General features: G+C 41.7%; 1 protein-coding gene across 9 annotated transcripts in view; it reads left to right on the top strand.

The window, feature by feature from the left end:
* Nucleotides 1-12819: 12819 nt before the first annotated feature.
* The window catches only part of pbx3b (pre-B-cell leukemia homeobox 3b), a 100727-nt gene continuing 86640 nt past the window's right edge, over nucleotides 12820-26906 (top strand). For 8 of the 9 annotated variants that reach the window (XM_036526205.1, XM_036526200.1, XM_036526203.1 and 5 more), the window contains exons 1-2: nucleotides 13512-14383; nucleotides 15383-15456. In XM_036526205.1, coding sequence (XP_036382098.1) covers nucleotides 14187-14383; nucleotides 15383-15456 — 271 coding nt within the window. In that variant the 5' untranslated portion in view covers nucleotides 13512-14186. Of the gene's footprint in view, nucleotides 12905-13511; nucleotides 14384-15382; nucleotides 15457-26906 lie in introns of those variants that run through there. The other variant, XM_036526197.1, reaches the window with a different exon arrangement.

The raw sequence follows: 26906 nt of genomic DNA on the forward strand, positions 1-26906 counted from the left end.
ACACTTTCAATTAGTGGCACGCGATGTGGCTTCCCACCCTTATAATTAAGTAACTAACTAAAAGAGACCTGAGGTGCACCCACAGAAGCAGCACCTGCACCGGTCCCTCTCCGGCTCAAACAACGCCCCCTCTCCTGAAAGCAACATGTGTTAGCAGCCACAACACCCTCCCTAACGAGCCACATACCCAGGCGTGACTGAGAAGGAGAAGCGTGCGTAGATAGCGTTACGCGCTTCCCTCACGCGGTTCAGAACAAGAGGGTGATAACTATCCACGCAATGACCCTTTAAATCAGGGGCGGCCGTTTCGGAGGGGCTCGTGCCTTCCCCACCCCTCCTCCACCGAGGGAATGGGGCTGAAAGGTGCTGGAAAAGGGTACGCAAACTCCCAATCAAAAATTACTGCTGCCCCATGAAAGTGTCATATAAATGTCGGCATGCTAATTGCGCATTTATAACGCTCTTAATGGTGTGTTAATTTACCTCCCACACTATGATTGCACTTGAAATGAGTTAACGACTACAGAGGGAGTTAACAACATGTAGTGGCAGAAGCAGTATTTCGCACATATTTATCTACCTTTGCTCAGAGTGGATGCGGTTGAGCCGAAAAGCACAGGGATCAAAATGCACCGCTAGGCCCTCGCGCTCACGTTTCGATTCACACCCAAATAAAAAGTGTCTGCAGTGATTTGGGGAAGCACAAAATGAAAAGCCTATATTGGGCTTTATTAATCCAGGCATTTTAATCTTTTCTGTCACCAAACTAAAAGTGAAAAGCTCTCCATAATCTAGAGTAATACGCAGACCGCTATCAAACCGACCACGATTATATTATTTATTATTATTTGCTCAGTAGACACCCGTATTCTGTTCACATTTTACATATTATCCTTTCATACAGCTGGACAGGTACTGTACTGAAGCAGTCCAAGTTGAGCAGCCTATCATAAAAAATGAACAGAAGGTCAAAGGTTACCTTCAATGAAAATGGCAGACTGAAGTGTTCTTTCCCGTTACTGCAGTTGGTGTAGGCGTACTGAAAAGCTCTTCATTTGTTTTAATATTAAAGAACATGAGCTAATCTGAAATCCTTTCATGGTTTCCTAACCAACTTCATGCCGTCCAGCCCTCATACAAAGCCCAGAATTCATTATGTCACCTAGTCTTCTCTCTTTCTCTCTGTGCAAATTGAATTTGCAAATCACCTGGTAGTTCAGTCTTTTAAAACTGTTCTGGATTGCTCACAGCCTCCAAACCATTAGCTAAGCTGCAGATATAGTTTACTTGTTGAGTGCTGAAATGGTTTGTCTTCTCTGTGTAGAATCTGACTACCTAGGTGCTCAAAGACAGAAAAGATGTGACTAGCTTTAGAAGGCATTATGGGAATTGGAGGTAGGCAAGAAGGTAATGAGAAGACTTGTAGTAAGCCTCAGCTTTACTGTTAAACCATATCAACATTTAAAAAGGTAAAAAGGTAAACGGCTTAAATATTTCAAGACGACCACCTATTCATACTTTGAAGGCTAAAATGGAGACAGGAGCTGGATACAGCATATTATTGCAATGGGGCAAATATCATGTGTTGACGTCACAGCAAGATGTTCTTGTGGAAGGGCATGGAGATCTCTGCACTGTAAAACCAGCTCAACGTTGTGCAATATACCGTAAAGATAAGGAGGGTAAAACTAGGCCTACATTTTAGCTTTTGATGAATTTACCCTTTTTACATTACATTACATTATTGTTATTAAGCAGATGCGACTATCCAGTGTGACCTACATTGGTATTAGCTTTTACATGTTATCTGTATATGCAGTAGGATATTTACTGAGGCAATTGTGGGTTAAGTACCTTGCCCAAGGCAACAGCAGCAGTGCCCCAGCGGGGAATCAAACCAGCAACCTTTCGGTTACGAGCCCTGCTCCTTACCACTGTGCTACACTGCAGCCCGTTTAAAGTGTATTTCTGTAATACCTGATGAATCCATCTGATGCAACGGCCGATGGGTACACCTTTCCCCTGATGCGGCGGAGCGCACAGGCTGCTCCACAGGTCGCCCTCCCTCTCTCCCACTGTCCGCCGCGCGCGAGGCCGTAATGGTGACAGAGGGCGGAGCAGAGAGCACATAGCGGGAACCCATTTAACATTCTGCACAAAGCGACTGGGAGGCTGGCCGTAACTCGGTTAGACAAGGCTGTGGCGCTGCCCGATGCTCATTTCCTCCCAGCGCCCATCAGCAACAGGAGATCAGGCCGGCGACACCCAGACCAGGACACACGGAGAGGTCCAGCTGCCGTTGCCATGGAAGCGTGAGAAAACGGATCGGAACACAAAGTGCCCTCGATCAGCTGACACTCCTCTCCTTTATTTATCATCTACTGACATCGTTTTATTGACTAAGGCGGACAAAGAAAAAAAAAAACAAATTTACTGCAGATCTACAAAGTTAATGAGGAGTATTAATTAGCATCTAAAAAAATAAATAAAATAAAATAAAAAAAAACAACAAGCACGCCATGGTACACATTCGCCATTTCCATCAAAAACGAGTGTGTCAAAATATGCCACAACTTTGTACTTTTGCACATTTCCCTGTTCAATACTGTCAGCCTAAAAAGACACTAAGAGCTACAAGCTTATTTACATTCTGTGAACAAAGATGGAGAGAGCGGGGAGTGTCAGATATTATGTATAATGACTCGCTTTTGAGTTTATTTATTTATTTTTTAAAATCTCCCAACTGTAAACGTCTGACCTCCCTGGAGGGGAGGGGGTGTGTAGGAGGGATGTCGGTGGGGGGGTGATGGGTGAAGTGACAAGGGATGTGTTTTAGGAAAACGCACCCCTAACTTCCTCACTTAAACCATATCCCTGCCATCACAACAGAGCAAGCCATTCTATCAGTAAATGCTAATCTCCTAATTAACAAGCTAATTAGGTAATTACGGCTTTGCAGAGGGATGCCTAAATGAAATATGACAACACAGTCACTGCTTGCTATGGCACCTGTGGGTCTTTTCAGCTGTCAAGGCAAAAAGCACAATATCAATTTCTACAGATGACAAAGTGTTGTCTTATTCCATTCTGTACAGTATCGAGCTGCCTGACAGTCAGCTCTGCCTTCAAAGGCTTAATTTTATTAGTAATGATGGTGTGTGTGTGTGTGTGTGTGTGTGTGTGTCTGTGTGTGTGTGGGTGGTGGAAATACTGTAGACCCTGCTGTTTGATACCTTCATAGACGCAGGACTTCATTTGAAATCACACATCTCCTGGACCCCCTGCAGAACAGTGTTTCCCAAACAGACTGAACGCCAGATACCTACAGAGATGGCCCTGACAGCCTACAGAATTGCCTCACACAACAAAAGGTTTGCTCACACGCGAACACTCTTGCATGACGTTTAGGTACGAGTCCAGATAGAAAGCTGAGCTTGTCAAATCTGACACTTAATCAGGCTCATAATTACTGGCATGGCTCAGGGAAGGCACTGTCTCTCAGCCAATCACCAGCAAGAGATGGGCAAGCAGGAACACCTTCTTAGCCAACCATCTAAATAGGGTCATTCCATGATAAACAGGGCATATTGGTATTGTAGAAGATCTCCATGCGTCTCATTTGAATTTGAATTTAAATTATTCAGTTTTTCTGGGGGGTGAAATGTTCTGAAAAGAGTGTTCTGAAATGAGTGTCAATTCCCTAGACTTAAAAATTGCTTTAAAAATCCCCTCTAAAAACAAAATGTTTCCTTTTGAGTCGTGTCTTGGCAAAGGTTAACCCAAAGTAAGAACATTAGTCTATGCTAGTCTAAAAAAAAATCATTCAGGGCTCCATCAAAGCAACAGAGCCAAAATCCACCCCAGCACTGGAGTTTTTGCTGATTTTCCTCATCTTTACTTGGATAAGGAACAGAATTTGTATGTGTTAGCCTAATATTTCAGGCTTTGTTGATACGCACTTTGGTAAGGTTGAGTACCAGTGTCACAGGTAGCCGCTACTCACAAAATGAGAGCATATCCACCATTCTGCCTTCTCAGGAGCATGATCAAGAGGAGATACTGTATGAGACACCAATTGAACTCTTTTTCCTTCAAAATTAGCAGATTGGCCTATCTCATGCTAAGGTAACAAATGAAGATACAAACAAACAAGGACACATTTGTTATAACACCTTAAATTGCCAATATGTAATTTCCAAAAAGCCAAATCTCCAACCACAGTCCTTTAGACCTAACTGTACAATAATGTCATGGGATGTCATGAACAACTTTTAAGACATAATTAAGCTTCTAAATTCTGATCATGCAGGGCCGGTGTATGTGCCGGCTGTTCGGAGTAGCTGCCCTCGCTTAATTAGGTAACTCCTCCAAACAGATAATTAGTTATACACATTTCCACAGGTGAATTTGCCAAATTATACAGCAGTGAACATGTTTCAGTGTCAGACATATAGCTGTAGGTAATGACTCTGATTTTTTTTTTTTTTTTGTTAAAGTTTAAAAAAGCTAAATGAAGCAGAGAACTAAGTGAGGGAAGAGGTTGTTGCTACACCAGCCTAGAAAAGGTTTAGATTCATTGTCATAAAGAATTAGTACCATACCTTTTTAATGGTAAAGCAATTATTTTTAAGGTACATTGCCCTTGGTAAGGACTCCAAAAACCTCACTTGTACATCTGCAAAGTGGCTGGCCCACACTGAATAATATTCATCCAGAGGGTTAAAAACATGCTCCACAAGTGACTTCATGGAGTTTCCATTTCAACACGCAAGACCCACCCAGGTGTCCTGGGGGAGATGGAGGAAACCTTAAATTACAAAACGTCACACAACATTTCCTTTGCTGCAAACACCCCACTTAAAAGCACTGTTTCTTTCACAATATCCAGGAAACAACCTAGTCACCAACCAGTATGTACAAAAATATATGCATTTATATTTTGCCAAAATCAAAGAGACAACGCTGCTTTTTCTATCATCAGTATTTACCCTTCATTAGTAGTGGTACAAGAATTTTGAAAAGTATCGGTAACCTAATGAAAACAGACCATTCAACCCATCTTTAACAGCTCACAGTATCAAACTGAATTTGGTACAATAAGGAATCATTAGGCTATATCTCATTATGTAACACCGATCCTATCAAATTCCAGACTTGCATTCTGTCAGGTCAGTGGTGTGTTAACTAAAACACCTAAACGGACCATTCAGACCCCGACGTAACGAAACTCATGTGGGAAAACGGTAAATCATTAGCCACTCACAAAACAATTAACAAGCAGTGTGGTTCTGCAGTTTATGTTCTGTTTATGAGACCCCAATAACGCAGTCACGTGGTGTACGAACTTCGGGTTCAGCGGGCTGAACTGTTGTTTCATTGGCGCCCTGCTTCGGACAGCCTGACCAGCAGCTGCATCGTCTTTACATCGTGCTGTAAAGTTAGTTTGGGGCCGGAAGCTGACAAACTTGCATGGAACGTTTTTTTTGTATGAAAACGATCTTATTGGTTGGTTACCTTGTCAAATTAACCAGCAATTCAATAAAATCAACCTTTCACAAATATGTTTCCCCAGAACCACGACGCTAATTATATACACCTTAACCACAGGAAAAAGAAAGAAAGAAAGAAAAAAAACAACAACACGTTGAAGCCAGGGTGACGGGAGAAGTCTGTACACTAATCAGACGAGGTAAGTGGAGGGTGACAACGTGCTAGAAAGCATCTATCCAGCTCACTATATCGAAAACTTGCAGCATTTGATGTGGCTAGCTAACACTTTCAGCAACAGTATACAGCAAGTAAGGCGCAAAAGCCACGACACATAAATTGACAGGTACCTCGTAAACGGGGGTAAACGCAAACACGTGTGCAATGCACCAGCCGAGCTACGTCTGACTGTGTGAATGTTACACTAGGGACAGATGTAGGTGGCTAGCCAACTAGTATTGCAAGCAAGAAAATCGTCATCAAGCATCACTTGTTTTCAAAGACAGCTGTTTTGTGTAGCTGTAATTGTCGTGTCTCTAGCTGAACCTTTCTAGCCACACAAAGCCAGCTGTTTAATAGCTCGATAACGGTTATGATAAGTTACCAAGTTGCAATTCATTATTTCGCTATCACATACCGTTAAGCATGTCTTATCCGAGGAGGGCAGAAAGCCTGGAGGCGCAATAGCAGCTGTCAATCTCCATCTAAGGTGATTTAACTCATTGTTTTAACTATTTGAGGCTCTTAGTGCATAACATGCGTGTTGGCTAGTTGAATGAATCAAACTCCGTGACATCAGAGTCTTTAGAAGTTCTGACTGGTTTACCGTGGTACAGGAAGTGAAAGGGCTACACCAGAGCGATCAAATGGGCAGCGCCAAAGAATTAGAGTGACGTTAAGTTAAACCAATAGTATCTCGAATTTTTAAGAGGATTAAAAAATTATCCAATGAATAGGAGCGCCTTGCCAGTGAGAGGCGGGAAGTAAGAGATCCAGTTGTATTGTGGAGGAGCGTGGAGTATCTGATTGTCTTCGGGTAACAAGGAGCAAGCACTGCGTAGGTCCACTTGTCTTTGTATTAGCCTTCATGGATGTGTTGAAGTACGACTTTATTTCTGCTCTCAGCCTCTTAGACTATCAGTATAACATTAAGATCGGTGAACTAACGCAACGCCTGATCGTTGTGCGTTACTTAAAAGAGCTTTTCAATGAAAGAATTGTGTGTTTAGTTGCAGCATGTGAACTTGCTGCTTCAGGGAGTTATAGAAATAGAGGTTCAAGCACTGGAATCTTCACATGAGGACAGTGGGTTTGAATTTTTTTACAGTTACATTTTATTTTAATAATGTAGTAATGCATATAATTATGCCTCTGAAATATGTCAAGTTTTAAATTTTAAGAGATGCCACAGCATCTGTACACACACATACACACACCATATTGAGACAAAGATGAACAAATAACAGGGAATAATAATTTCTAGGCATTAGATTTGAAACAAATGCATGTACACTTATAACTCAAATTCTAAAAGAACAATAGTCATCCGATACATTTCACTCATTTCACTTTATATATATAATATATATACTCACACATACGCTTTACATGATGTTTCATGATCTTTTTAACCTTTTCTTTAATTAAATTTATCGGTCAAATGTCAGTTTCCTTTATTAGCATTATTGCACTAAATTATGCTGCAATGTTCTGTAAAACATTTCAAATTCAAAGGCATATCCAAAACAATTTTTATGTACAAAGATGAAATTAAATACACTGAAGGAGTGAAATTGTTAAATTCCTTTTTCAAAACACTGGGTATTTTTAGCACTTTTCAATCACTACCAATATTTTCCATGCTTGCAAACAGCAAGATGCCTTATAACCATTGAAATGCAAAAGTAAATTATTACCTGAAATTAAGTCATAACTTTATCTATCCATTTTTCCATTGTTGTTTCAAAACTAGAAGAACCAATGTGAATAAAACAAGCTGATGTAAACACTTCACTTTTTTTATTAAATCAGTCATCAAGATCAAAACCATTTACTCTTACGGACTAGCAGTTTACTATGACATAGTGTGATTTAAATCCATTTGATCATTGGATTAAAATTTTCCAAAACAGTGGTGCCTATGCCTATTTTGTTTTATTCCATAATTGTAGGAGCAATTTCAGGTTTTTTTTTTCTTATACTCATTTTATTTTGTTTTATTTCATTGTGGTTAGTGCATGATAAAATGGAAAAGACTAGCATGCATGAAGGCATCCTTTAGCAGTCAACAGTGTGGCTGAATTTAGTGTTAACACATATGGACAAACGTTTCACCGCTATGTGAATTGTTACAGTGCACCGTTCCGGCTTCTCTTTACATAAACACGGTGCAATAGACATTTGAGCGCTGCTGCGAGGATGCAGGTTTTTTTTTTTTTTTTGCAAGGAAATGAATTATGTTGACACATGGCTGAAAATGGCAGTGGAAAGGCACACAATGTAATGCAATGAAGAATCATGCAATGCAACAGAGGAGAGGGGCAGCGGCAGTACCTTTGAGCCCTCTCTGACAGGTATGCAGTGTGACTTGACAGCTCAGTATTTCAATGATAAATGCAGCTGTCCTGGGACTCCCATTCACTAAACTCAAGAGTGTGTTGAGCTGATACTTCAAGGTCAAGTGAATAAGAAAGAGTGAAACCACACAGATCGCTGGAAGAAAAAAAAAAAAGCTGATGGCCCAGTGGCTGATCTTCCTTCTTCACCGCAGCTCTTTGGAACAGTAAAAAGAACTCTGCTTACTTCTGCATCTGCGTCTACCCTGTGCACACCTTCTCGTCTTTCTGTACCGTGACTACAGTAACAAACACAGAACTCAAAACACAGTGAAAAGGGAAGTGAATACGGTGAATATCTCCCACAATGGGGAAATATCCTCAAACAGGACACTTGATTTAAACCATTCTGCCGTGCACATGTGTTAATTATATTAATGGCGCACTATCCAACTCCCGTTATATTCCAGTCAGGAAGATTTGAACTCCAGTGGGGAAACGAATGAGACCAAGGCAAATGTACTAAAAATAAAAATAAATGTGCAGATCCTTAAGGGAGACTGTGAGTGCTGCAGAACTCATGATGGACTATGTCTGCCCCAGTAGCTTTCAGTCTGATGAGACAGGAGGCATGCAGTCACACCCATACATTTTTTAATTCTAATTTTCAGCAGGAAATGGTATATGCTTTTTCCCGTACGCATTTCAAATTATGTGCAATTGCTGTAACTGTGGAACATTTGAAGCAGCTCTTGGGAGGACCAACCACAGGCTGCCAGCAGTGCTATCTTTCCCAAACACAACGTGGAAAAAATTTACATCCACATATACACTGCTTTCATCACAATAACTCCTTTGAGATTAAATCTTTTTCTTAATGGAAAAAAAAATGCTACAATGGCAAATATTATTGACCGGTACAATGAACAGGACCTATTAGAATGACCGACTGCTGTATTTTTTTCCTGTAGATTCTCTTCACTGGTCATTGAACACCATCTCTCTGTACCGTTTCTCAAAGTAACATAGTTCATCAGTTAACAACCTGATTAGAAAGGTAGATGAGTGTCTTTGTGGTGTATCTCTTGAATTGTTGCTCCGTCTGTCTGTCGGCTGTCTCATTTGAAAGCAGACGGCACCGAATGCAATATTAAGTGACTCTCCACTCCCAACATGGCACTGTCCCCTGTGCTTCTGTTGTTCATGACTGTACTCCGCTTGCTTTGAAACATATCAGCAAATTAGCAACACTGTCATTCAATTCCAACTTTCAAGTGCACACACAAGCACACGCGTGCGCACACGCACATGCACACGTGCACACACACACGCACACATAAAATAGTCACCCGTGGGGGAGGGAGTATGAAACACAAATCTGCCTTTATGGTCCAGCAAAGCAAGGCTCTTTTGTCTCTGTGCATGAAATGTGACAGACACAGTGAGAGGTGAACACATTACTCTTGTTCTGGCCACAGTAATCACAGCATTTAATCAATTACTTAAACAGTTGAATCAATATATCCCTAATATTTTAAACACACTGGCCTCGATAAATTGCATTGTTTGACATGCATTGTTTATAAAGATGCCTGTAAATCAAAAGCCACTTGCTGAACAAAAAGCATTTTGAGTATTAGTATGGGCAGACAAGCTAAAAAATCCTATTTTCAATTGCACTGCAAAGCCCTACAATTTAACCTGTAATCAGAACTAACAAGAGCAATATGTCATGTGAAAGATTAAACTGGACATGATCAACAAACCTTATCAATATTGAATCAATACAGATCTATCTATCTGGCAGTTACCTTTCCAATAGCTACAGAAGAAATACTGATAAAAATTTTATAGAATAAAAAAAGGTTACCATACTTCACAAGTCTGCTCCAATTTCTGGTCTTTTTCTTTTGTTTTTCATCTGCAAGATTTTCCCAAAGGAAGTTTTATGCCATGCATACCTGATTTTTTGCTATTTAATTATCAAATGTTAATTCCCCTTGTAACAATGTGCTGGGATCGGAAGCCTACAGGGCATTAGAATCCATTCATGCGCCATGGATTGTGAATTGGTGCCAACATTCACTGAATCTCAGCGTATTGTCATGTGTTCAAGCATCTGCAGAACTGAATGATTGACTTTCAAATGCATTCAATTTAACAACTTTATTTGCACCCCCCAAACCCCTCCTCCTCTAATTTTAGATAATTACTCCTACCTTCATCATAGCCTGTCTCCATTTGTGTGGAAGATTTGTGTGTGCTGGGATCAGGATGTATAATATTTGCAAGAGGCTTATATACAACAATATCAACAGTATCACACAGGTTTATACATCATTTACTTTTAAGCTTATCTGACTAAATGGACAGAGAGTATTAGCCCTTTGCTTTACGATATCAAACTAGTTATCCTCAGAATCGAGGGGCCTCAGAATATGTCCTTGAATGTATCAAAATGTATATTTAGTGTACACTATCTTAATGTAGACTTCAAGTATACCAGAAAATACATACACACAAACACACACACACAATTCATAAAACATTGTATATTAGGCTTGTTATACAGAGTTATGGATTGCTGCTTAAACACTAAAACACACAAACACACACTTTACATTTTTAAGGGCAAATAAGCTTTCATTAAACATCGCTAATTTGTTCAGATTCTGATCATGTCTAGATTTTTTTAACATGACAAATGTAGTATCATGTTTACAGGTGACCAGAAAAGAATGGATATGTATGTGACTACATACCTCAGTACTTTGGAGTTACACATCATAACCTTGCATGCAGCCTATATCATATTATTTTTAGACGGATGACATCGACAGTTAAATCATAGGGGTCGATACAGTTCTCACACATTCACAATTTAACTATCGTATGAAAAATTTAGAGCATGTAGATGTGCGCATAAAGTACCTCCATTACCAAAAGAAGAGTTTTCCATCATAAATTCTCTGCCTTCTAGTCATGACTTTACCTGAATACATTTTGAAAGGGCTAGCGCGTTCAACTCATATTTATATGTAGTGAACCTATACACGTGAGGACGTCTCTTAGCTGCTTTCGTTCCCAGATTTTTCTGATCAAACTTCGAGATTGAGAAGTAGTTGTGGGGGGAATGCTTACCAATTTGACAGACCGACATTTTACAAGGGTGCTTTCCTAGAATCTTAAAATATATACTTAATGCGTATTCAGAGAGCAACATCAGGGTAGTGTGAAAAGAGGGTTCTGGCATAGAAATACATCGTTAGAAATAGAGAAAACGAGAAATTACGCAGTACGAACGTTTTACTTACAAAATATCTAAACATTCACATATGGCCATATGTAAATATGAAATCTCATAATAAACTCCGGTGGTCTGTAATAGCGTTTTTTCATGAATGCAAATAAGACACTTGCAGTTTGTGTGTTGCAATATACAGCCCGTTAAGTGAAAAAGTTATAAAATTTGCGAATGGGAATAAATGTGTATTAATATTATTCAAGCAGGGTAGTATACAACCATGCGCTTAAAACTGTCCCACCTTTATGTCACCTCAATCTATTTAAGTATTTTTCTTCGTTTATAAAATTTGAGAGGGATTTACGCAGTATCTTTTCTGAAAATGAAAATCTTTTACTTTTTCCGTAGTGTGTTAACATAACGTACAACTTGGGGTAAAGGGGATTAAATGACCAATTTTATGTTGTAACCCCAATACTCCTGTAGTCCCTTCTCATTTGTTAAACGCGCGTAAAATGTCACTGTACGTTGTACAACAGGATATCTAAACCACTTCGCTGAGAAATAAAACTATTACACGATACACACAATATACACGTTTAGTTACTCCGTTCCGAAAATGACCGAACGACAAGTGGACATGTTTAACAAGGACAGAAACCTGCGATCAGGACAAGATAAAACTCTTTGCCACTCCTTCACACTCGGGGGTGAAACTGCAATGTCAGGCCTGTGAGCAGCACGAAAACAAAACGAACACCAGTGGTTCAGCAGATGAGAAGTAACATTACCGCACAGAAAGTTTCATTGGTAACATCCCTTTATATGCGCCCTTTATAAGTTTCAAAGATAGAGAAGAGGTTTAAAAGACAGGACAAGAACTGTTGTCAAGAACTTTCATCCACAACCATAAGTTTCAACGAAGAAAATTGCAGCGAGCGGATCTCCACAAGTCTACAGGCTCTTCACACTCCTGGAAAATTGATTTTCGAAATTCTTCACAAAGCAGATTTTCTATCTAAGACAGCTAGGAGTGAGAAGAACTGTATATCGCATGATTAAAATTTGCTTGTATTCAAAATAAATATATTTGCAAACTAACGCATAGTTGAAATAAAAAGTCACTTGTTCACACACACGAGATTGGAAAGCGTCTCTCCACGGCGCGCCTGTAACTGAAGAAAATACACACCACGTTTACGGTACTCTTACAAAACGCAGCTACTGTATCCTCGCATCCCGCTCATAGACCAGTCTGCTGCCATAGCAACTATAGAGGAGGACAAAGCAGCGCCGCCTGCTTGTGCAGTGGATGTCACCCGTGGCAACGGCCAATCAGAAGTTACTGGCTGTCTCCACAACCATGTTGAGGTGGTGGATCCTCTGGGCGGGTTTTAAAGACCAAATGCGCTCTATCGACAGGACACGTCGGCCGTCAATCTCTCTCAGATAAGGCGTCTATTGGTGAGAGACGGGTCTCTTGCAATATTATAAACATGGCCTCTGCCTGCCTACCTTGCGAGCAAGGCTAGGTAGAGACGTCTGTACCATGGTCTTGGAAAACGGAGAGCGCGAGCAATTCATTATCAGTTTTGTATCAAACAATATAAAACTCCGGGTATGCACTTTCTTTTGTATGTTGAATTGCAAATGCGTACGAGGAGTGTAATGTGATGGCATTTCGCTGCACGCTTAAGTGAAGCTAAAGAAAAGTGGGACTCGGGCGTTTTTTTTTTTATTTTAGGTTCTCTGGTTCATTTATTATTATCACTATTATCATTAACATTGCTCCAGCATTTTGTTTTCGGCGTTTCGTCGAGAAGAAATGACAAGAACATAGACCCCTCCTCTTATGGGCGGAGCGTGTATGTTTATTTCGATTTTGTATTTTTTTTCTGCTCCTGTTCTGACACGTCTGCACTGAGTGAGTGGCATTGGCACGTTGTCAATCGCTCACTACCGCTGCCATCAAACACCATAAAGCACACAGTCAGAGATTCGGACTCATAAATTTCAGAAGGCAGATATTTTTGCGCATTGCTTTACAGCGTGTAATTAATTTTTCGTTATTCTGTTTTTTTTTTTTCTCAAATTTTCCAAGTAAAGCTGCAAAACTTTTTTTTTACATTTTTAAATTTGCATTGATATTTTCATCACCATTATTTAGCTGCCGGTGCTAGTCATTAAATTTCTTATTTTTTCACTTATTTTTGAAAACATTTCTATGGTGTGTTTCTCAAGTAATATTCTTATACTGCCAAAATAGGTACTGTATATTTTGATTTGCATTGTTTATTTATTTATTTTGTTTTATGATTTGTTTCCCACTTAGCATCGGATGTTTTGTTAACCGCTGATTTAAATGGGGATTTGACCAAGTTTGCAAGAAGAATTACGCGGGGAGACATAATCGCAAGAAGATTACCAACATATTAAAGAAATCTACAAGGAGCTTTAGCAGTCATATCCAACACGTCAAATCAAAGAAAAAAGACCAAACTGGCAAGAAGATTCGAATAGGATTCAAGGGACAGCGTCTGTCAGATGAATACCGAAGTATCAACAATGAAAGTATAGACACTGGAACTCCAACTAAGAGCAAATTTTTGATCATATATTTATAAAAGGTACTTCGTATCAAGGAGAGAGAAGAAAATATTGCAAGAAGAAGAAAGTGATTACTGGGACGCGCATTCGTCATACTATCACTTGATAGTCACTCGTATCAATTTATCGCTATTTCTCTATTATTTCTACGTAATTGTTATAGTATTATTGTTATTTTTGATTACTCTTGCGCCGCGCACACGCAAGAATTGTCTTTGTATGTGATTTTTTTCGAGCTCATTTTTGTCTTTGCGTGGCTCGTAAGAAGTGCATTGATTGTGTTGCGGCAGACTATGGACGAACAAGCCCGGATAATGCAGGCTCTCGGCGGTGTCAGTCTGGCTGGTCACTCGGTACAGGGAGGCATGGCATTGCCGCCACCACACGGACACGAAGGGACGGATGGGGACGGAAGAAAACAAGATATCGGGGACATTCTGCATCAAATAATGACTATTACTGACCAAAGTCTGGATGAGGCGCAAGCAAAGTTGGTTCCTTTTTAAATGAATTATTTACTGCTCAAATTGTTGCACACGACAGTGGGCTATTGTGTTTATATTGTACAAGTAGCTTGTTGACGTAGCTTTCCGAAATAATTAATAACGGTAATGATATATATTTGACACTTGTAATATTAAAGGAGAGGAACTGTTTCTGTGAACAACAGCAGTGATAAACGCGAGGGAGGCACATGCAGCCGAATCCGTGTAAAAACTGTGGAATGGCAGCCTGGGTTAGCCGATCGCCTTACTGTGGATCACGAGATCAGTCAAATCTTTTGATTTAAATGGTTAGCCACACATGTGTCTTTAAAAATTTAGATAGTAGCTACCTCCTTATGTGCAGATAGGTTAGATGTTTCGAAATCATCATTCGCAGTATTTGGAGAATGCAGCAAATTGCTTTGGTTTTAATGAACTGCCCGTTTTTTTATTTTTAGGGTACTTTATTTATTTAGAGTGTTAGTCGTCTTTACAAATCCACAGCTTTATCTGATCCAAAAGTTCGAAAGTGCCAAAAGAAGTTTCTCCAAGAACAAGCAGCCTTACCGTTCTGTTACTTTGTGTATAGAATAGCCTACTGCTAGCTATTCAGTGTGATATAGTGTCGCGGGGCAAGCTTCCCACCATCGCAGCCTTGTCATAATAAAAACGAACTTTTAATAAGTCCGAATGCGTGTTATTTGCGAGCGTGGGTAATCATTACAACCAGTGACCCACTAATACAATAAAATGTCTTCTACAGACATTTTCTAGTAGCAGAACTTACAAAAGCGTGCTCGCTTTCCCTGAGCCGCGACACGATTAGCCTACACACGTGTGTGAATGAAATTAAGACTGCATTCAGTATGTGAAAGCTGTTGGGGAACACACAGCACGCATGCTATCAGTAATGAACATTAAAAAGCTTTGAATTTGATGTCATCCTTTTAAAAGTGGTCATTATGTCTCATATGTATTTTTGTTCTCCCCTTCTGCCAAACCAGGAAACACGGACTGAATTGTCACAGAATGAAACCTGCTCTTTTCAGCGTGCTCTGCGAGATTAAAGAAAAAACAGGTAAGATTGATACATTTTGTGTTAGGACAATAATTAGAGAATGGGGGAGTGTATTAAGAGAACAAGCTACATTACCGTGCCACAAAACGCTTGCACACCGCCATCTTTGCTCTTTTTGTCCCTTACACCCCCTGGTCAAATATGAGCGAAAGCAGTACAGTTTTATCCCCATTCGCAGTCGCACACGGCATTGTAAAAATAAAGATGGTTGTAGCTTTTTAGGATAAAACAAGGGACATAATTGAGGAACCTATGATATTCCTGTCATCGTTCGTGTGGAGCAGTTGGCTGCAGCGTCCTGTTCTTCGACCGCTTAGTCAACGTCAAATGACTTGGAGAGTAGACGCAGACAACTGGCATTTGCTTGTTTACACTGTCGCATTCTTACATTCTCCTTATCTTATCGCATATACGAAAAAAAAGAGAAAAAACTTGCCCGCGTCTTTAGATAAACCGCACACTACACAGATAACATCGAGGTTAACAAGCTGCTCGTGCACCGTGCATATCTCAGTTAAATCGCAGTGTTCATCAAAATGTGGTGCATAATATTTTACAGAAGCCATGTATTATCTTGTCCATATTTTCGTTTCATTTAGTTGTGAACTATAGACTAATTGTTTTTGCCCGCTCTAGAGATTATTATTGGCACGCACCGTAACTGCATCTGACTCTCTCATCACTTGCAGAAAGGCAACAATGAATCATTAGGGCAAACCGTTACACGTGTGGCAGTCACATTGAAATAAAGTATACGTGCATATTTGTGAATCAACAAAGTAATGAATGAATCAAGTCTGTTTGGATAATAACAGCTAAAAACTGCGGAAGAGTAGCTGGACACAGCAAGTGGACGTGTCCTTTATTTCTCAAAATCATTAGATGGTCACTTGCAGACAAATATATATATATTTTTTACATTTCGTCTTTGCTGTTGGTGTATAACATAAATAACACGGTAGACAACCGGAGAAAGCACGTGGCTGCGAGTCAGGGCCGGTTTGTTGAGTGTTACCGTTTGTTGAAATAGAGGTGGTGTTAGTTAAAATTTCCATGGAATGCAGTTCACGATATGGGCTGGATCTGCGTCGGGATTATGCACTTTCTCATAACTACAGTAGGCAAGATTGCAGACAAAGCCACAGTATTAACAATGTGAGCAGAAACGGAACAGCAGTGGCAGCCGCTGCCTTTGACCAGAGATAGCTGCAAGCTGCAAACTCAAAAAAAAAAAACTTAAAACGCAGCTCCTTGAAAGGCTAATCCAGGATGTGATTTTGTATTCATGGTGTCAAGACTACAAAATTCTACAGCAAGATAGATACCCGTTTTTATTACCCATTCACCTTCGTAACATTCAGTACAATATATAAAAAACGCGTGTATGTGTGAGTGTGTTTCCGTGCGTGTTTGTGTATATGCGTGCAAATGAGCGAATGAGACACTCCAAGATGTTAGTAGATTGCCAGCGACCGGGGTATTTGTAAGCAGTCCCACATTTTGCAATACATTTTGAGTAAAGTTTGATGTATGGTAAATGAACAGCACATTGTAACATGGAAATGAAGTCCACGCTCAAAAAGGGTAAAGTGTCCAAGATGCAGATGATGACATGAAACATTAACATGTGTCACTGTATCGCAATAGATTATTTTGTTTGATGGAAGACTTCGAGGCTTTAATCAAACGTCCTTAAGCGGCGATGCAATGCGTCCAGTACCCACAGAAGCGACCGAGGGAAAACAATTTAGCAAAAGTTTCTCAGAGCGGCGCTCCTTGATACTATAAAAGCCACCATTTGTACGAAATGCTGCGAGGCTACATTTTGCATCCAGAGGTCACGCTGTTTATGCAAACAGACGTATGGAGCGAATGACCAGCTTTTAGTTGGGCCGGACTGGTTTAAACTCCAGGAAAACACAAACAGTGATAACGGATTATTCTTTTTTTTTTTTTGGTCTTGTATTTTGGGTGAATTCGATTCCATGGAAATTAAACATCAGAGAATTTCAAAGGTGAGCAAAGGCGAACAGGTCAGCAACAAGGGTTAAACGGGCCGCTCGCAGATGTCACGCTTTCTAGTCTCCCTTTCCTGTCTGTTATTTGCGAGAAGTGAAGTGTGGTATGCAGTCAGAGGTGCACTGCAAATAACGAAGCAGTAAGAAATTACTTGGAAGCATTTTAGTTATTGCGTCGGCATGCAGTGATTGGTAGTTTTCATCATTAAAAAATAAATGCAGAAATATTTAATCATGTAGTATTTGAGTGAGTGTATTTCAGTGGGAGGGATATGTACGTCAGGTATTTTTGTTTATAATTTTAAAGGCTGTAGCCTATGAAACTGTTTTTTAAGGTAGAGAAAGTGTTGCGGAGGTTGCGAAGTGTAGCCCAACCAACTATTTGCGGAGCATCGCGGGCTTTGTTTTAAGCATGCTAAAATATTTAGTATATTTACATATCTGTGAATAGAAGGTAGGGAAATATGAACGTGTGTTGCTTTATTTTCAACAATCTTCAGATGATGACATCATGTTTGTCGACACCATCACTTTTAAGTTTGCAAAACCAATATCCTGTAGACGCTGAACAAATTGGTTTACAAGTTGGTATTTTTTCTGCCGCCCTCTGTGATATCTTAACATAATTAAGCGTATCCTTTTGTACATCAACAGGTAGGGGATCATCAGTTTATCAGAATGGTACAAAATTATTTTAGTTCTTGGTGATCCGATCGTGAAAAATGTACAGTATTACGAAAATCATGCTGTAAATTTTTTAATTCATTTAAAATATATTAAACCACTCACGTTTACTCTAGGCTTTGAGACGTATTATTTTAGCGCCATTTAGCTCATATTAGGTGGGAAATCTGAGATCATGTTATTTTCTTTGCCATGTCTAACGAGCAGTTGCGAGGTCTTTGTAAAACAATCGTTTTTCACAGGACTCTAGAATAGAGAAGCCACAGGCAAATATGCTTAGATGAGAAAGGTCAAGATTAGCAATTACAATGGATATCAGTGCGGTTTGCATCGCACAATATTTCCTTCAGAAATGTGATTGTCCTCCATCAAAGGTCCAGTAAGAAAGACGTAAATAGGGAAACCATGCGGACAGCTGTCAGTTTAACGTCGAAGAACATGAAACTGCGTAAAAGAAGACCAAACCGAGAGGTGAACGGCGACTACAAACATCCCGTCACTGACTGACATTCCTACACACCGGCTTCCTCATAGAGTAGGAGATGGGTTGCCAGATTTGTGGCTATTGTGAGGCCCATAAGCAGAAGTGACTTGGGGAACATCATAAAACTTAATGAACTTCAGGGCTCCAGGAGGTGCTGTCAGGGGGAGGGCAAGGTCTGCATGGCTGCCCTGGATGCTTTAGGTATTCTTTATGTCCGCCGAGGAGGAGAGGGGAGAAAGAGAGAGAGGGAAAGAGGGTGGGAGAAACAAAGAAAACGATCACTAAATGTTTTAACCCTGAGGGTGAGAGCATGTAGATATTACAAGAGTGGGGCATCAGTGAGGCTGGAGGGGGGGAAATGGGAAACTAGGGAGGAAATGGAAGGATGGAGAAAAAACGATGGGAATTAGGAGTTGCTGGTCGTGGCTGCAGTCTGCTTTAAGCTTGCCCGGTGGATTTGATTTGCAGTCGCAGAGTTCAGGGATGAGTGTTTGCCGGTCGGTCATACTGTACTGTGTAGTCATCAACACGTGTGTGTGTGTGTGTGTGTGTATATAAGTTTGTTCATTTGTATAGTGCAGTGTAGTATCTTTGTATGGATTTTATCTGCGCAGACAGATTTATTATTACAGTTTTCCTTATTTTTGACATTATGATCAAGAAATTAAAATTTGAATTTTACTTACACAATTTTATCCTTACACAAATAGCACAACATTCAGCTAATTTCTTGTATGGAGAGAAATAATTCTGTTTTTGTTTTGTCAAAGGATGCCTTAGTTCACCCCTAAACAGATGTAATGGATTAAATTCAAATTAAATTAAAAGTGGGGAATACTGTAAAGGTTACCTCAGAAGTATGGATCTAGCTGTAAAAGACATTAATAATTTCACAGATTTTTACTAAAATAATGTCATAATTGATAATGCAGATTTTGACCAACAGTTGGCCATTGCAAAACACATCATTCAACTTGCAATGCTTTATCTAGAAGCGCTTGAAATAACAGCCGTGTAGAAAACTAAAAAAAAGCAAAAGCACACATCTCTCTGGAGTATTAAAATATGACACTGCATGTATAGCAGTGTGGCATTGTCAGGAATGATTGAGCACGTTTAACATCTTGCGCCCAGATTCTTGCACACGCTGCACGTCGGCCGAGTCTCCGAGCTGCAGCGCCGGGTGCCGTACCGGGGAGATGCGTTTGGAGTGGCGTTTCCGTTGGAGGCTCAGAGTCGCAGCCCGAGTTCTCATCACAGAAAGCCACCTGCCGTGCCGCTGCTTCCGCGGCACATATTGTGCCTGCGTTTAATATATTTATAGCCTATATTGTATTAAAGCTGTAATTAAATATGCATAAAGAATAGAGTCCCTAAGTATGCTAATTATTTAAATGAGCTTGTTTACCAGCCGAGTTCTTGTAATCTTCTCTAATCCCTTTGATGTTGTCTGTTTGAAGGGTTTTATTTTTCAAAGGCTAAAACACTAACAAGGTACTCTTTGTGTTGGTGAGTTTGTTGCTGTTGTTGTTGTTGTTGTTGTTGCCGCTGCGGTTATTAAACCGACTGTTGCCGTTCTCATGCTTTTTTTCCTGCACCTACGGTTCCTCTCTGCCCCTTTGGCGTGGGACTGAGCCCTTCCCAGCAAACATTAGCATAGCATGTGGGTTTAGATTTGGAGAGCCAGGCCTGGTGAGTAGTGTTTGCTCTCTGTATTTGTATAGCGGAGTCGGGCTTTGAGAGCGATGCGGTGTTTATTTTCTCAGCAGGCCAGTTGAAGGACATTGTCTTATCAGGGTGATAAGCGAGCCATCTCTTGATAAAACACCTTCCTCATGCTGACTTTTCTCTGTGCTTATGGGTGTTTTCTGTGTGTGTGTGTGTGTGTGTGTGTGTGTGTGTGTGTTTAAGAGAGAGAGGGACAGACAGAAAGGCTGTATGTACACAAGAAAAGTGTGTATGACCATTATGAAAGTGTATTCATAAGTGCGTACATGCATAAGAGAGAGTACGATTGTGTGTATGTGTGTGTGCATATAATTGTCAGCACCCCATGGAAGTGGAAGTATAAATGCCGTCCTGTGTGTGGGGCTTTGTACTTGTGCGTATGTTGCATTTACCCGGACGAATAGGTAAAAAAGGAATTTCCTAACATCTAAATGTTGCATTTATGTTCCACTGACTCATCGGTAGAATGAAACAAACATTTTATTCTGTTCCGTATTTCCCGTTTGGACCCCTTAATTGCGAGGAGAAGGCGCGTGATGGAAGCCAGGTAGCAGTGAAGGAGAAGAGAGAGATGTCTGCTCTGTAGTGTAATCTAACCTGTGGATCTGACCTAGCGCTGAGAATATGGAAACCCAGGCATCCAGGGTCTGTTGGAGTCCATCCACTGCCAGCAGCATTCAGAACTATAGGTTTACCTGTCAGAGAGGGCTATTACAGAGCAAGCCTGCTGCATGTGTATAGACACAACATGTGTGTGCGCGCGTGTGTGTGCGCGCGTGTGTGTGCGCGCGTGTGTGTGCGCGCGTGTGTGTGTGTGTGCGTGTGTGTGTGCGTGTGTGTGTGTGTGTGCGCGTGTGTGTAATATATATATATATATATATATACATTTTGTAAAATAATTTAGAGAGAGTTTATGTTAATTCTCCAAGACTTTTAGTTGCTCCTTGTGAGTTGTAAATATGACACAAAATAGTATTGCCATGTTCAGATTTTATACATGTCAAGTTAGACCTTCGACAACAGATGGGCAGTACCAAAAGACAGGTATTCCAGTATTTAATAATAAATTGATGTATTTGGAAAAAAATAAATATTGGCGCACTGTTGTACGCTCAGAATAGTTTCTTCAGTTAGAGACCTTTTTTGGAGAGAGATTTTTCTCTTTCTCGTATGAAACCTAAACTGAGTAAAGAGCTGGTAGAAGATGAAACCCTCATTGTTCCATTGGGTTTCATTGTAACTGCAGCTCGGAGGCAAAAAAAAAAAAAAAAAAAAAGGGTAAATTGAAACTGAAGTGTTTGCTTGGTAACCGTGTAAACAGTGACAGAAAAAAATTCTTTGTATGTACATCTGTTTAGAGAGACAGAAGGGATAGAGAGGTGTGTGTGTGTGTGTGTTTTTCCATGTGTGTCTGTGTCTATGCCTGCATGCTGAGGGGAGGTAGCAGATTAAAGGGGGTAAAAAAAAGGAAAAGCTTGCTGTTCCTGATTAAAGGCCACAGGAAGTGTCATTGTGTGATGGTTTCTGACAGAGTAATTGTCATGTCACGATCCGGGCTGTGTAAAAACAGGGAGGGAGGTTTACGTTTTGGGAGTAACCTGCGGCTCGGAGAGGCGGCCTCCTTCCTCGCGGAGACCGAGGCCGCTCAGCGGGGTCGGCGGCCTGCTTGACCGGCCTGTACTTCAGCCCACAGCGAAGCCATTCACGGGTCCCTGTGGCCTCGTCCGCGCCATTTCCCCAGCTCCCCGGCTCTTTCATGTCCGGTCATGCGGCACGCAATCCAGTGTCATTAAGCTATGCTAAGATCCCACCCAGACGAGGAAGATATTCACTGTACTCTCTGAGGGGACGTGTTAACTGCGCGGGGCACGGTCACCCTGCGCTCCCGTTACTGGGCAGACACATGATGTAATTCTGTTTGTCTTTTTTTTTTTTTTTTTTGAAGGGGGGGGGGGGGTTTAAATGCACAGGAAGGGGGGGAGGTTAAAAGGGAACAAGTTTTTTTTTTTTTTTTTTTTTTTTTTTTTTTTTCTTGTTTTTTTTTTTGGGGGGGGGGGGGGGGGGGGTCGTGAAAGCAGAATTTTTCTCTGATGTTTAAGTAATGGGATTACATCTGCATGTGCTTTGAGGGAAAAAAAAACGGTCGATGTACCTGTACATGAAAAAGGCTTTGCGCCCTTGTGTATGGGACTGTGAGGCTGGCATGCATCATACCACCCAGCAGAGAGTTTAGAAACTCCACGGGGGGGGTGCGGGGGGGGGGGGGGGGAGGGGGTGGCAAGGAGGGGGTGGGTGGGGGACGAGGGGGCACTAAAACTTTCTTTCTCCAACAGGAACAGTAGCTCGCGTTGTGTGGTGAGAAAAAGGAGAGAGGGGTATGTACTGGGTGAATAAGTAGATGGGAGCGTTTTGCAATGCAAAGCGGTTTGTGGTGGTTTTGGACGATTTCTTGGCACCGCTCTAACTGCTATTGTAAGCCCAGAGCAGATTTTCCCATTGCTAATGCCCAAGAAGTATTAATTCACTTTGATATGCTAATTAGAGGGCATTATGCAAGAAATGAGATTAAGTGGCAGCGTGAAGTCATTTGCCTGTCACTAAATTGAGTGTTTTTAGCAGGAGGGGTTTGTTTTTTCACTTTCTCCCGCTTTTGCATTTAAATGAATTGATTGAGAGGTATGAAGAGGAAGCTGCTCAAATTTTTTCCTTTACTTTTTGTTCAGCGATTTAAAAAAAAAAAAAAAAAACTCTCCCTTTTGAGTTCTCGCTCTCTGTGAAACCACATCTTGTCTGGAGCTGGAAACAGGAAGCTTGGCGAGTGAACGATTTCAAGTGTCTTTTTTTCTCTTCGCCTCAGCAATATCTGATGGTTTCATAATTAGCATGCTGTATAACTCTTTGCTGTCATTTTAATCATTGTCACTAGTAGTTATGGCCTGCAACTATCATGGCAAGAATACATGGAAAAACCACAGAAATGTCTTCTTTAATAATCTGGAACATAAAACACTGTACCAAAAGTTGAATTGTCTGAGAGGTTCGCTGTATACTTAATTCTGGCAATGCTAAACAGATTACAGACCGAGAGATCGGTGCCTGATTTTAATTTATTTTATTATTTTTATTTTTTTTGCTTTGTATTACATCAATTTCCTAGTCTAATTTAACCAGCGCTGTAAAGCGGCATTAGGGATCAGAGCCTTGTTTGTAGAGTCGATTAAAGACAGCGAGCTCTGGAGGACCGGTTCGCTGTGTGTTTTTTTTTTTTTTTTTTTTCTTTCCCTCTTTTCGTGATACAGACAGTATTCTGAAGCGCGGGGTGCCGGCGGTGTGATAGCGCAATCTGAGCCCTCAATAATCAGACGGATCCTCGCTGTAATGAGACGCTTTTTTCGGCGCGGCGTTTGTTTTCCCTCCCGCCCGGCTCGGCTCGCTCTCGGCGCCCTCCAAGCCGAGGGGCTCGCCGCCGCCGCCGCCACCGCCGGAGCGGGAAGAATAACAAAGGTGAAAGATTACCTCCATATGGTATTTCTGAGCGGGGGAGAGAGAGAGAGAGAGAGAGGAGGAGAGAGAGGTTCTTCAGCACGGCTCCTCTTTGATGTGAGGTTTAATCAATAGAGAGAGATTACAGAAAACTATTACAGGCTAAGTCGGAGTGCACCGCGGCGAGGGCTTAGACCCTCTCCCTCTCTCTCCCTCTCTCTCTCTCTTTTTCCTAGAGCTTTTCACACCCCTGGCCCGGTCGCGTCGCGCGCCTCTTAGTCGCGTATTGACTTGTTGTTTTCCTGACCTTTGACTCGGCGCGGCTCTGAAACGGGAGTTCAGGAGAGGAAGAGCGTGCGGGAAGCAGGCGCTGATAAATGCCCAGTCTGCCGCCGAGAGCAGTGGATTAGGGGTATTAAACCGGAACAGTGTGGTAATCTCAGCCCTGTGGAAGAGGGTTTGGGCCGTTCGGGGGGGGGGAGGAGGGGGGTGGTGGACAGGGGGGTTCAGATTCCTCCACCGTCAGTGTTGTCAAACTCGGAGTGTATTTTTAGTTGCCCATCAAACGTTGCCTGAGAGCTGGCTGAAGCCGTTTGTAGGTGAGGCTGTGATTAACTGCACGCCAGGCTGGCTAACAGATTTACCCTGAGTAAACAGAGTGGAAGGATTGAGCAGGTGAGTGCTTCTTAAACCTTCAGGGAGCACGCATTTAAAAACTCTCTGACAGAGAGCTAATGAGGCAACTAAGTATAGATGTGAACTTAATAATAATAATAATAATAATAATATTTACATTTTTCTCTGAAGGTTATCTAATGCTGCTCTACAGCACTGAATGAGCATAGTTTTGTTCACACAGTGGAATCGCACAGTAAGACCTAAAACTTTTGTAGGTATCAGATGCTGAAATGAGGGAGGAGAGGTGAGGCAGAGAGAGAGAGAGAGAGAGGGAGCACGCGGAGCTGCGTGGAGCTGTGCTTCCTGGTGACAGCTCCCAGGCCAGGCCCGCACATCTAAAAGTAAATATTTGCGAAGACGGGGGCCGCGTTCCTCACCCCTCCGGTTTTTAAAACGGGCGCGGATGGGCTCTGAATGCCTCGGTAAATATATGCCAGGGAACAGAAAAGCCATTCAGCGTGGAAAACAATTGACTTTGGCTGGCGTTTTTGTTGGAGTGTCCCCCAGCGACGCGGCTGTGGGGGCGTGATAGCGGCGCGCAGAAAGGCTCCTCGCAGCTGGGGTCCCGGCCGGCTCGGTGACGGGGGCCATCGCCACGGCGTTTCCCCCGCTGCGGTGCGCGGGGGGCGCGCGCGGGAGGATGGGCCCGCTATCAGCGGAGCCCCCAAACCCCGGCCCTTTTCTCCGAACAGCAGGAGGACAAAAAAAGAGAGAAAGGGAATGGGAGAGAGGGAGAGAAAAGAGCACAAGAATGAGGAGGGAGGGAGGGAGGGAGAGGGGGGCCGTGTCAGTGCCAAGCCAAAAAAAAAGAAAAGGGGGGGGGAAAAAAAGAAAATCTGTAATCTCATACTTTCACATGTTTCCCCAATCTTTGTCTCTCTTATGTTTTTTTGCCCCCCCCTTGTCCATTGAGCTCGCACTCCCTGCACCCAAACGCAGAGGCACTGATCAGAATTGGGAACATTTTTTCTTTTTTTTGTAAGCGAATGAATTGCTGTTGATTGTTTCCTGTGCGACCCCCCCCCCCCACCCCCCAACCCCCGTGCCGCAAACACACACATAGCTCACACACCCCTCTCCCTCTCCCTCTTGCTGTCTTCCCCTGCATAGCTGGAAGCGGTTTCCGTGGGCTCCTGTGTGAACACTGCCTATAATTGTTTTTCGCACATAAGTTATGCAAATGAGTCTTTATGGCAACTGGCATAACAATTAGCATCCTCCAACAATATTTTAGCAGGTTAATTGCGAAATTTCTAAATTGTACATATGAGTTGTTAATTAGGCATGACAGAGGTGGTGAAATAGTTATCTTCAGGCGGTGGCAGCCAGCAGCGGCTGCTTCAGATGCAAACACCCAGGATTGATTAGAATTGAGGGTTACAATGGCGGGAGCGTGGATGTTGTCAAGTGCCACTGTGCGTTGGCTGCTTATTTTATTATTATTGTTATTATAATTTTTTTTATCCTTTCTTTTTTTCCGGCGACAATAGATTCTGACCGGAATGGGTTGTCACCCTCCCCACACACGCATGCACGCACGCACGTGCACACACACACACACACACACACACACACACACACACACACACACGCGCACACACACACGCAGTTTACCCCCTTGCCCCCTGTCTCGGAGCCCCGCTGCCACTATAATCTTAAATATGACACCACTTCCTCAGCAGTACTTAACAGCAGCATCAAAAATACACTAATATGAATAAAGCCCACGCATCATTAAAAGTGACCCCCCTCCCCCTCCACTTCTAACACACAGTGACACCCCCCACCCCCACCCCCCTCTCCGCCCACACCTTGATCTAGCAGGAGTATCAGTGACATTGCCTTTTATTTGTTAATCTCATTTAATAAATACCCCCCCCCCCCCCCCCCCCCCCCCCCCCCCCACAAACACACACACACACACACTCTCTCTCACTTCCCAGCCCCCTCCGCCATTGGAGATGAACTAATATTTCATTTAATTAAGCTCTTATTCAGATCCCCTGTACTGCCCGTTTATTAAAAAGTGAGCTTGACATTGTTGAAAGAGTTGTGTCCTTGCTGTCTTCAGGCAGCGTGTTGTAACTCTGATGTGGCAATTGAGTGATTCTTTTTTTCTTTCCATTTGCAATTCCGGTTACAAATAACTCTTTTTTTTTTTTTAGGTCCATGCGCAGATATCGCAGCAGCTGTTACAGATACAGAAATGTGAACTGAAATATGCTTAATACTTTCTGAGTAGTTGCCTCATGACTCACTGAATTAAAAATTAAAATATATTTGCTTGTTGTCCTAAAAGTTAACTGTCTCTAAAAATACAGTGACAGAGTAGGTAAAAATTAATTTGTGAGTGTTTTGCAAAATAAGGTTGTTTA

Source organism: Megalops cyprinoides, chromosome 4 (assembly GCF_013368585.1).
Source record: "Megalops cyprinoides isolate fMegCyp1 chromosome 4, fMegCyp1.pri, whole genome shotgun sequence".
Taxonomy (NCBI): Eukaryota; Metazoa; Chordata; class Actinopteri; order Elopiformes; family Megalopidae; genus Megalops; species Megalops cyprinoides.